At 31.0% G+C, this 13,247-nt stretch overlaps 1 protein-coding gene across 6 annotated transcripts in view; it reads right to left on the bottom strand.

Annotated features, from left to right (window-relative positions):
• Positions 1–13,247, bottom strand: part of LOC114328850 (uncharacterized) — a 231,239-nt gene that overhangs the window by 70,608 nt on the left and 147,384 nt on the right. For all 6 annotated transcript variants that reach the window (XM_028277827.2, XM_028277811.2, XM_028277849.2 and 3 more), the window contains exon 3: positions 11,577–11,834. In XM_028277827.2, coding sequence (XP_028133628.2) covers positions 11,577–11,834 — 258 coding nt within the window. The remainder of the gene's footprint in view (positions 1–11,576; positions 11,835–13,247) is intronic.

Below are 13,247 nucleotides of genomic sequence, written 5' to 3'. Positions count from 1 at the left end.
TCTAGAAAAATTGATTTGAAAATTTTTCGTTTTTTAAATAAAAAAAAACTTTCAAAAAAAACTGTTCAGAAAAACGAAAATTTTACGTTCGATTATATTCCAGAGATGAATCGATTTCATTAATTGCGAATTTCTAGCATCGGTCATATACGTCGGTTTTGGGTAGGTCAACGGTTACTTTATCGTATAACTTTTTTTGTCTTTAATTTTTCAAAACACACCGTTTTTTTTTTTCAAAATTTTTTTCATTTTTTTTTTCAAATTCAAGAGACGAAAAATTTTCAAATCGATTTTTCTAGAAAACGGTATTTCCCACCGACTTAAATCAAGAGTACCTTTTAGTACTAGCATACCTCACAATTTAATAATCCAAAGTGAAAGATGCTTAAAATGTAAAGATAAAAAAGTTATGCGATAAAATAACCGTTACCCTACCCAAAACGGACGCCTATGACCGGTACTATAAATTCGCAATGGATGGAATCGATTTATCTCTGGAAGATAAATATGCTTACAAATTTTTGTTTGTCTAACTAGAAGCGTTCTGGAGGTATTTAAGAAAAACTAGTTACAAGGCGCCATTTTCAAAGAGAAATATTAGGAAGCATTTTCGGACTAAATGAATTGGGTCAAAATATCTTAAAATTACCTGAGGAATCTCCTGTCTTCGTTTGTCGGTAGAGTTTCTGGACACGCTGTATTTGATAACATAATTAATTATCTTTTCCTCTTTTGCCCATATTTATTCTGGTACTATTCGAAATCATTATAGCGTAGAGTTTAAATGAAACTCACAAAATGATGGAAGAACTAAAACAGGCAATAGAACAAGTAGGCCTGAACATAAACTTCCAAAAAAAATACATAACCAATTTAGTTCCAATTTAGTGATTTTATGAGAGTAGATGGACACGAAGTGCATCAGGATATTGGCTATATTAGTCCTGTCGCCAGGGGGGTACAACGGCCTCCTTAATTCAGATGGACTTATCCAAGTTTTTTTTATGTATTTTGACCCGTAGAACACGAATTTTTTGGGTAACAGTTGATCCGGATGTCGATAAGATTGTTATAAACAAAGAACTTGAGGAATTACATAACAGCGATTTTTCGCAAAACAAAACATGTTTTTGTATTTTTTGGGTGATTCTCAGCAGAATATGGTCTTAAAAGTTTTTTCGTAGGATGCATAGTTTTCGAGATAAACGGGGTTGAACTTTCAAAAAATCGAAAAAGTGTAATTTTTGAACCCGAATAACTTTTGATTAAAAAATAAAATTGCAATTCTGCTTACTGCATTTGAAAGCTCAAGTCAAATTCTATCGGTTTTGATTATTTGCATTGCTAAAAATTAAGTTTTTATTTGCTAAACAAAGCCTTAAACACATAGTGTTTCCCGTGTCCAATGCATGCGTTTTAATGTACGTAAATCTACGTAGAAATTTTGTATGCGCGCCTACTCGTTCGATTTCAAATGGGAAATGCATTGAGAACATCATTCAATCACTATGTGTTTATAGCTTTGTTTAACAATAAAAAAATTAAATTTTAGCAATTAAAGTAATTAAAACCGATAGAATTTGACTTGAACTTTCAAATGCGGTAAGCAGAATTGCTATTTTTCGATTTTTTGAAAGTTCAACCGCGTATATTTTATGTCGAACACTATGCATCCTACGAAACAACTTGTTAAAACATTTTTTGCTTAGAATGACCCAAAAAATACAAAAAATGTTTTGTTTTGCGAGAAATCGCTGTTATGTGATTCCTGGATAATATACAGGGTGTCCCGAAAAGATTGGTCATAAATTATACCACAGATTCTGGGGTTAAAAATAGGTTGATTGAACCTCACTTACCTATATACAATAGTGCACACAAAAAAAGTTACAGCCCTTTGAAGTTACAAAATGAAAATCGATTTTTTTTCATATATCGAAAACTCTCATAAATTTTTTATTGAAAATTGACATGTGGCATTTTTACGACAGCAATATCTTAAAAAAAAAATTAAGTAAAATTTGTGCACCCCATACAAATTTTATGGGGGTTTTGTTCCCTTAAACCCCCCAAACTTTTGTGTACGTTCCAATTAAATTATTATTGTGGCACTATTAGTTAAACACATTATTTTTAAAACTTTTTTGCCTCTTAGTACTTTTTCGATAAGCCAGTGTTTATCGAGATATTTTGAATATTTGTCGAATCCACCACATATTTGTATATGATTAAGTACGGTTATAGAGACCTGTTAATAATCTGAAAATTTATTTATAATTTACATTTTTAGGTATATTTTGAAAAAGAAGCTACATCTCGATAAAAGGTGACTTATGAACAAAAGACTAAGAGACAAAAGTTTTAAAAACACTGTGTTTAACTAATGGTACCACAATAATAGTTTAATTGGAACGTACACAAACATTAGGGGGGTTTAAAGGAACAAAACCCCCATAAAATTTTTACGTAAATATATTGAAAAAGAAGCCGCATCTCAATAAAAACTGGCTTATCGAAAAAATACTAAGAGGCAAAAATTTTTAAAAACGTTGTGTTTAACTAATGGTACCACAATAATGAATTAATTGGAACGTACACAAAAGTTTGGGGGGGTTTAAGGGAACAAAACCCCCATAAATTTTTTATGGGGTGGACAAATTTCACCATAATTTTGTTTTAAGATGTTCCTGACATAAGAATTATACATGTCCATTTTCAATAAAAAATCTCTAATAGTTTTCGATATATTGAAAAAAATCGATTTTCATTTTGTAACTTCAAAGGGCTGTAACTTTTTTTGTGAGCACATTTGTACTAAGGTAAGTTAGGTTCAATCGAACTATTTTTGACCCCAGAATGTGTGGTATAATTTATGACCATTCGGGACACCCTGTACATATAATATACAATTTCTACGTAGATTACGTACATTAAAACGCATGCATTGGGCAAGGAAAACACTATGTGTTTATGGCTTTGTTTAACAAATAAAAACTTAATTTTTAGCAATGCAAATAATCAAAACCGACAGAATTTGATTTGAACTTTCAAATGCAGTAAGCAGAATTGCTATTTTATTTTTTAATCAAAAGTCATTCGGGTTCAAAAATTGCACTTTTTCGATTTTTTGAAAGTTCAACCGCGTTTATCTCTAAAACTATGCATCCTACGAAAAAACTTGTAAGATCATTTTTTGCTGAGAATCACCCAAAAAATACAAAAAATGTTTTGTTTTGCGAAAAATCGCTGTTATGTAATTCCTCAAGTTCTTTGTTTCTAACAATCTTATCGACATCCGGATCGACTGTTACCCAAAAAATTCGTGTTCTACGGGTCAAAATACATAAAAAAACTTGGGTAAGTCCATCTGAATTAAGGAGGCCGTTGTACCCCCACTGGCGACACGACTATATCTATTTAGAGCATGAAATTAGAATAGGAAAAGACACTCAAACTTGTGAGATCTAGCGTCGTATATGCTTGGGACAGGCAGCAATTGGCAAAATGCAATATATTCGAAAAGGAACGCTACCGATTTGCTTGAAGAAAAAATTTTACAACCAATGCATACTGACGGTAATGACATACAGGGTGATTGGTTAGTGGGGTAAAGCTGAATAGATCGGCTATAGTAACAGATAGCAATAAAAGTTAATAACACAAATTTTAGCCACTTTTAAGCTTCACATTACAAAATTAGTTAGAATGTTACAGGGTGTTCGATAACACAGTGGCAGACCAAACTTATGTTTTTTTAAATGGACCACCCTATATTTTATTTTAAATCCGAAATACTGTTAACTTCTCCATCACAAAAATATAAAGGTTTGTTATGTTATACAGGGTATTTATTTACAAAATTATAACCAATTTTATATAATCGTAACAAGTTCAACTCCCTGTAGAAATAAATATAAGCAGAACAGCAATGGTTTCTTAATGCCATATTTTTTTACGTATTGTCAAAATTTTCAAGAATTATTGATATTGCTAATTTTCTTTATATCAAATACAGGGTGAGTCAAATCGCAAGTACATTATTTTCTCAGTAATTTTAAATGGAATACCCTGTATTTTAGATCACTGTTGAAAAGTACCATTACCGTACTTTAATTTTTAGATAACATTCCCTATGTCCAAATTTATTAGTTTTCGAGATATTTTCATTTTTCAATGGACCAGTAGCGTGTCCACCCAAATCACCAAAATTTAATAAACTGGACTGATTTTTTTGGGGTTACGTTAATAATGAAGTTTATTATAAAATACCTCCAACAACAAGGGATGGGATGAAAAATATAATACAAAGTGTATTTGGATGTGTTAATTTACAAATGCTTCGTAGAGTAAGTAGATCGTATTTGTTGCATTTACATAAAAAATTAGTTTGTAATTGTTTCAAAAATTTTGCATGTTGTGGTTGTGTTTTTTTGTAAAATGTATTACTAATAAATTATTTTTATTTCTTTATTTGCTACATTGTTACATTGATTACCGGATTGCTAATCAGTAATCGTAAATTGTCAATTCAGTCATGGCTTACTTAAAATTTAGATAAATTTAGACACCTAAAATAATTTGCTCTGAAAAATGAAAATATCTCGAAAACTAATAAATTTGGACATAGGGAATGTTATATAAAAATTAAAGTACGGTAATGTTACTTTTCAATAATGATATAAAATACAGGGTATTCCATTTAACATTACTGAGAAAATAATGTACTTGCGTTTTGACTCACCCTGCCTTTGATATAAAGAAAATTAACAATCATACAGAAGTAAAAACTTCTTTTGTATATTGGTATAAAAAGTTTTATTAAAAAAACATAAAAGTCCTCCAAAAGGATTTGCAAAACGTTTTCAATCTGAATCAGATCATCCTCAGTGCGTTCTGCTTCGTACAAGAAACTAGCAACTTTTTGAAAAAGGTTACATCGATATTTATGGTTTACATAATAATTAAGTGGTATTTATAGCGACTCCAAGTCGATGTTACAAGATGAAATGTAACAATGGACACAGACCAACAGGTCTGTGTCCATTGAACTGGCAAGAACCACAAGTTCTTAACGAGCAGGGAACCATGTTGCCCTTTGAGCACTCCTAACACATTTCATCTTGTAACATCGACTTGGAGTCGCTATAAATACCACTTAATTATTATGTAAACCATAAATATCGATGTAACCTTTTTCAAAAAGTTGCTAGTTTCTTGTACGAAGCAGAACGCACTGAGGATGATCTGATTCAGATTGAAAACGTTTTGCAAATCCTTTTGGAGGACTTTTATGTTTTTTTAATAAAACTTTTTATACCAATATACAAAAGAAGTTTTTACTTCTGTATGGTTTTTAACTATGGTATACAGCCATAGGTCTGGATCCCGCGTATGAAAAAAAAGTTGATTAATAGCAAGCTGAAAATTTGTTAATAGCTTAAGGGTGTCTAGTCGGATAAACTTTGATATATGGGAACACTGGAACAGGGGCAGTTTTAGTTGTGGAACAGGTTAAAAATTTGGAACGGTCAGACCACGAAAACGGCACATTTATTTTGTCCGACAGAACAAACTTAAACTCTCCGAACAGAGATTAAACTCTCATGCAAAATTCAGACTGCTATTTTTTACCAAATGGGCGTTTTAATGAGTGGAACATGTAGAATATGTCAAATGACAGGAATTATGACAGGTGATAAATAGCAGTCTGATTTTTGCATGAGAGTTTAATCTCTGTTCGGAGAGTTTAAGTCTATTCTGTCGGACAAAATAAATGTGCCGTTTTCGTGGTCTGACCGTTCCAAATTTTTAACCTGTTCCACAATTAAAACTGCCCTTGTTCCAGTATTCCCATATATCAAAGTTTATTGGACTAGACACCCTTAAGCTGTTAACAAATTTTCAGCTTGCTATTAATCAACTTTTTTTTCATACGCGGGATCCAGACCTACCAGCTACGGGGACTTTCCCATTGAAAATTAACAATGTTGTTCTGAAGCTATTTCCTTGTGGCATTTTTATGATTAATTATTTATATGGGAAATAAGCCACAATTAAAATGAAAAAAATAATTTTATTAACGTTTCGACGCCCAAATCGGGTGCCGTTGTCAAAATACAAAATATTACTACTATCGAACAAGCGAGACCTGGCGCGTGACCTTGTCGTATTGTGCATTTATCGCTGTGTATTTTCGGGCAAGGTCAGCCGCCAGGACTCGTTTGTCAGATAGTAAATAAACAAAAATGTTGTTGCTAAGCAAAAAAATTCTTCTAATAATTTATTTAATCTGACTCATTTATATTGGCAATTTAGACATATATTATACATTTTAAAGTAGAAGACTTTAAAATGATATTGCCAATATTTATGAGTTGCGTTCCTGGGACGACTTACTGAAAGATAGTTCATTCGATTACATGAAATCAACCCCAACTCAAGAATATCCGTCACAAAAAAATTATAGCATGTGATCTGTCTTTAAAAAGACAACCAAATGCAACGACAGTAAAATTCTCGCGTTAGAGACTTCATAGTAAATCACAAGGGAAAACCAGGAAAAAACCTTGTGATACTATCCCGACATCGTAAGTATTTGGTCTTACATTTAATTTACTCTCAAAAAATAATACCAAATTCTGACTTGTAACATGTTTAAATTATAAATAATATTTATAAAATATAAAATATGTACCAGCTCGATGTTATTGACTTATTAATATTGGTATTTTCTTTCTGTTGACTTCCTCTTTCAGTATGGGCAACCACATCCTACTGCATTCTACCGAGGAATTTGCGACACAATTGGTTTCATTTAGCAGAATTAGAGCCGCTTCTTTGATTTTTCTCTTTTTACTATCTGATTCTTTCAGGACTATACTTGAATCTCTCCACTGAACTCTATGTTCATTATCCCATGCGTGTTGACATATTTGAGATCTATCAAATTCTCTATTTTTAATATAAGATTGATGTTCACTTATTCTAACGTCTAATGGTCTTGATGTCTCACCTAAATAAAATTGTTCGCATTCACAAGGTATTTTATAAATGCAATTCTTTGTTCTTTCTTGATCATTGCTAGGTTTAGTTTTAGATAGAATAGATCTCAATGTGTTTGTTGTTTTGAATGTTGTTGGAATGTTGAATTTATTTCCTATTGTTTTAAGTTTCTCGGATAGTCCTTTTATATATGGTATTGATATTTTTCTCGTATTATTTCTTGTGAATGTTGTAGGATCCCGTTCTAAGTTGTTCTGTTCCATTCGATCCAATCTTGACAATTCCTTATTTATAAACGATAAAGGATAATCATTTTTTAATAAAACAGATGTTAACAATTGTTTTTCTGCTAAAAAGGAATTTTCGTTAGAACAAGTAATTTTGGCTCTATCATATAAGGATTTAATGATTCCCTTTTTAACGTTGATGTTGTGATTTGACTTGTAATTGAGGTATCTGTTGGTGTGTGTTGATTTTCTATACACTTGAGTCTCATATCCAATATCCTTCTTTGAGATCGAGGAAAGGTAGGCTGTTATTGTATTCCTTTTCCATTGTAAATTTTATTGTCTCTTCTTGATCGTTTATAATATTCAGGAACGTATCCAACAATTCTGATTTATGAGGCCATATTGAAAACACATCATCTACATATCTCCACCATACTGTGGGTTTTAAATTTTGTTTAGAAATAATATTAGTTTCGAAATCCTCCATAAATATATTAGCCAATAATGGAGATAAAGAAGAGCCCATTGCTAGACCAAAATTTTGTTTATAGAATTCATTGTTTAGTTGAAAATAGGTATTATTGGTACATAATGTCAATAACTCCATTATAGCTGATACATTTAGTCTTGTCCTAGTTGCCAATGTATTATCATTCTCTAATTTCGTTTTGATTATGTTTAAAGTTTTATCTAATGGTACATTTGTAAATAAACTGTTTATGTCAAAACTTACTAAAATATTATTTGGATTAAATTCAATAGTTGATAATTTGTTTAAAAAATGTTTTGTATTTTTTATAAAAGTGTCATCATTATTAGCAAATGGTTTTAGAATGATTAATAAGAATTTTGATAGTTCACTACAAGGAGAATTGATGGTACTACAAATGGGTCTAAGTGGTATGTTCGCTTTATGAATTTTAGGCACTCCATAAAAATGTGGTGTCTTACTGTAGTGAGGTGTCATTAATTTTCTTTGATAGTATGTTAGATCATTTTTAAATTTGAATAAAGTTCTATATATTTTGTTTTCCAGTGTCTTCGTTGGATCCTTCGTTAATTTGCTATAAGGTCCATTTGTAATTAGATCTGTAATTTTGTCCTCATATTGTATTTTATTCATTATTACAATTGCATTGCCTTTATCCGCTGGTAGGATTGTTATGGAGTCATCATTTCTTAAAGTTTTTAAAGCTTTCATTTCCTCTTTGCTGATGTTCTGTTTAATTTGATTAGACTTTTCCAATTCAAGTTTACATAGTACCCTATATTGTTCTTTTTCATGAGTTGGTAGACACTGGGATATTTTCTCCACTGAGCTGATTGTCTAATTTTGGAATAGATGGATGAGTAACAGCATAGTTTAAACCTTTTAACAATACCAAATTTTCCGTTGCATTTAAATGTCTATTTGATAGATTGACAACTGTCGCTAATATGTCATTATTTCTATTTAGGTTATCAAAAGTATGTAAACTATTTTGTTCTAAAAGATTATTAAATTTATTTAAATGTATATTTCTTTGTTTCTGATATGAATTTTCATAAATTATGTGTAAACTAAAAATAATTCGATCAAAATCAGAATTTGATATCATTCCGAAAAGTAAATCTTCAATACTTACGATGTCTTGTTCGATAAAAAATAAATTTGACCTGTGAAATTGCAACCTTTCCCGGATCATCGACAAACTGGCTCTATGTAGAATATTTTGGAGTCTTCTGCTTGAGTATGCTGGCCGTAACCTCAAGCCCTTTGGTATTATGTTGTTATTTCTACATCTTCTTAAAAATTTTATTGAATTTTGACAATGTGCCAGTTTCTCGTAGAAGGTTTCCAATTTCCTAAAATTTTGACACACGATAGGCCCATACCGGTTTCTTAATGTTGTTCTGAAGCTATTTCCTTGTTGCATTTTTATGATTAATTATTTATATGGGAAATAAGCCACAATTAAAATGAAAAAAATAATTTTATTAACGTTTCGACGCCCAAATCGGGTGCCGTTGTCAAAATACAAAATATTACTAAATAAACAAAAATGTTGTTGCTAAGCAAAAAAATTCTTCTAATAATTTATTTAATCTGACTCATTTATATTGGCAATTTAGACATATATTATACATTTTAAAGTAGAAGACTTTAAAATGATATTGCCAATATTTATGAGTTGCGTTCCTGGGACGACTTACTGAAAGATAGTTCATTCGATTACATGAAATCAACCCCAACTCAAGAATATCCGTCACAAAAAAATTATAGCATGTGATCTGTCTTTAAAAAGACAACCAAATGCAACGACAGTAAAATTCTCGCGTTAGAGACTTCATAGTAAATCACAAGGGAAAACCAGGAAAAAACCTTGTGATACTATCCCGACATCGTAAGTATTTGGTCTTACATTTAATTTACTCTCAAAAAATAATACCAAATTCTGACTTGTAACATGTTTAAATTATAAATAATATTAATAATACTAGATATATAAGTAATACTAAAATATAAAATATGTACCAGCTCGATGTTATTGACTTATTAATCTTGGTATTTTTTTTTTGTTGACTTCCTCTTTCAGTATGGGCAACCACATCCTACTGCATTCTACCGAGGAATTTGCGACACAATTGGTTTCATTTAGCAGAATTAGAGCCGCTTCTTTGATTTTTCTCTTTTTACTATCTGATTCTTTCAGGACTATACTTGAATCTCTCCACTGAACTCTATGTTCATTATCCCATGCGTGTTGACATATTTGAGATCTATCAAATTCTCTATTTTTAATATAAGATTGATGTTCACTTATTCTAACGTCTAATGGTCTTGATGTCTCACCTAAATAAAATTGTTCGCATTCACAAGGTATTTTATAAATGCAATTCTTTGTTCTTTCTTGATCATTGCTAGGTTTAGTTTTAGATAGAATAGATCTCAATGTGTTTGTTGTTTTGAATGTTGTTGGAATGTTGAATTTATTTCCTATTGTTTTAAGTTTCTCGGATAGTCCTTTTATATATGGTATTGATATTTTTCTCGTATTATTTCTTGTGAATGTTGTAGGATCCCGTTCTAAGTTGTTCTGTTCCATTCGATCCAATCTTGACAATTCCTTATTTATAAACGATAAAGGATAATCATTTTTTAATAAATCAGATGTTAACAATTGTTTTTATGCTAAAAAGGAATTTTCGTTAGAACAAGTAATTTTGGCTCTATCATATAAGGATTTAATGATTCCCTTTTTAACGTTGATGTTGTGATTTGACTTGTAATGGAGGTATCTGTTGGTGTGTGTTGATTTTCTATACACTTGAGTCTCATATCCAATATCCTTCTTTGAGATCGAGGAAAGGTAGGCTGTTATTGTATTCCTTTTCCATTGTAAATTTTATTGTCTCTTCTTGATCGTTTATAATATTCAGGAACGTATCCAACAATTCTGATTTATAAAATTAACAATGTTAATAATTCTTGAAAAATTTTGATAATAAATAAAAAAATATGAAATAAATAAACCAATGCTGTTGTGCTTATTTTTATTTATACAGGGAGTTGAACTTGTTACGATTTTCATACAAAATTGGTTATAACTTTGTAAATACCCTGTATAACATAACAAACCTTTATATTTTTGTGATGGAGAAGTTAACAGAATTTCGAATTTAAAATAAAATATAGGGTGTTCCATTTAAAAAAACATAAGTTTGGTCTGCCGCTGTGTTATCGAACACCCTGTAACATAACATTCTAACTAATTTTGTTACGTGAAGCTCAAAGGTGGCTAAAATTTTTGTTATTAACTTTTATTGCTATCTATTACTATAGCGGATCTACTGAGCTTTACCCCACTAATCAATCACCCTGTATGGTTCCGAAACCATAACTTTGACTAAAAATTCTACAAATAAATTGAGAATAACCCAAAGAAAAATGGAAAAAACAATGTTGGGAATAACAACAAGAAATATGGTACCAAATAGGTTAGTGAGAGAGAGGATCAAAGTGACAGATGCCATAGAAAAAATTGCACAAGTCTAATGGAGATTGTCTGGACATGTAGTACGTTTAAATGATAATAGGTGGACGAAAAGACTCATAAAATGGAGACCTAGAGAAGATAAAAGACACCGAGGTAGACCATCAAAAAGATGAATGGATGTATTGAGAAAAACAGTGGGAAATTGTATACAAAAGGCACAAGCCAGAGAACAATGGAAGAGAGACTATGGAGGAGACCTATATCCAACAGTGGATGCATGAGGTTGAGGAATAATGATGATGATGATTCGAAATATGCTTGATAAAAATAAAAACTTAAAAAACAAAAAAAATCTAAAAATACTCACCTCTTTTTCTCTATTTGATCTGTTTTCTTCTGCAAGAGTCGGTTGTTCATCTTCAGTGCTGGTGTTACTCTTCGACTTAATTTTGTGTAACGTCGAGCTTTTGATAGAACTTTTGCTCCCTTTCTTTTTATCACGATTAATTTTAATCACAGTCTTTAGGGTACCAGTGTAATTCTCACCCTTGGAGCCCGAGGGCCTTTCCTTAGTCTTTTGTTTCACGAATTCATCCGTTACTTCCGATCTTTGAAGACCTAAAGCCTAAAATGTATTGAAACATTAATAATACAGAAACGGAAAGAACAATAATACTCAGTGATAAGTGCACTAAAAACCGCCAAAATAATAAATAAATAAAACCGAAATAAAGAGATGAAACAAGTAGAGGTGGGAAACTATCAATAGAAACCTATACATTTACATTATATTAATAGTTTCACCTTTAGACATATCGGAGGATTTTGGCAACTGCCACGTTTACAGCAGAATTTTATAAAATTTTGACTCCGATACGTCTAAAGGTGGAAAACAATCAATATAGAGTACATTTATAGGTCTCTATTGATAATTTCACAACTCTACTACTTTCATCTCTTTTTATTTCACAACGTATTATGTTTTGCTGTCTTCTCCGTTATTTTGCCGGTTTTGCCGTAACTCGACACTGTATAAGCCTATTTCAATATCATGTATGATTAATTATAATGTGGCTCTGGTTATGGAATTAATCATGCTATTATCCAATATGTAACGTCTGTCATTGGATCTTTGAAAATACATACGGTTCTTTTCAGGGCCATTTCTGACGATAATCTCAATGACAATGGAGTTCTACTAACATATGACACAAACCTCTAAATATGACACCTTGTGAGTCTACGAAATTCACTGAGACCAGAAGCAGAGACGATCAAATTCGATTCTTTGTAATCTAATCTTTTAACATCGACTTGGAGTCGCTACAAATATCACATTATTAACATGTAAACCATATTTCTCGATGTTACCAATTTTATAAGGTTGCTAGTTTCATCTACTAAGCAGACGTACGTATTTGCCACATTTTTTCTTTAACTAGTCACAATTTTAACCTTTTGCATTCATTCTAACGTGGAAATACTTCGTTCTAGGCACTGAAGATGATCTGATCTAGATCGAAAACGTTTTGCAAATCCTTTTGGATGACTTTTTAATAGTTTTTTTAATAAACTTTTTATACCATTGTATAAACGAAGTTTTTACTTCTGTATGATTTATAAAAATATGTGTTGAATTTTACAAATGGTCAAAGTATCTCGATAAAAACTGGCTTATCGAAAAAGTACTTAAAAATATTGTCTGCAGAAAAAGTCATTTTACATACTAGAAAAGCTGGTATTTTACACGAATTTTAAAAAATGTAGTTTAATTGGTGACTAGTCGTGGTAAGTGAAGGGGGAACTGGGAGCCGACAAATGCACGAGTTCAAAAACTAAAAAAAGCAACTTAAAACTACTATCATTTTCTATATCTCGGAATCTACTGAATATATTTTGATCGTTCTTTTTTTAATTTGTATGTAATTTTTCTGTACACTACAAATATGCAATTTGTCTAGACATTTATTAATTAATAAACAGTCTAATTTGTTTAAACAATTTTTGAAAAAATTATTTTCCCCAAAAATCCATGATT

Source organism: Diabrotica virgifera, chromosome 3 (genome assembly GCF_917563875.1).
Source record: "Diabrotica virgifera virgifera chromosome 3, PGI_DIABVI_V3a".
NCBI classification, from domain to species: Eukaryota; Metazoa; Arthropoda; class Insecta; order Coleoptera; family Chrysomelidae; genus Diabrotica; species Diabrotica virgifera.
Note: the sequence above shows the minus strand (reverse complement) of the source record. Positions and strands in the feature narration are given on the sequence as shown.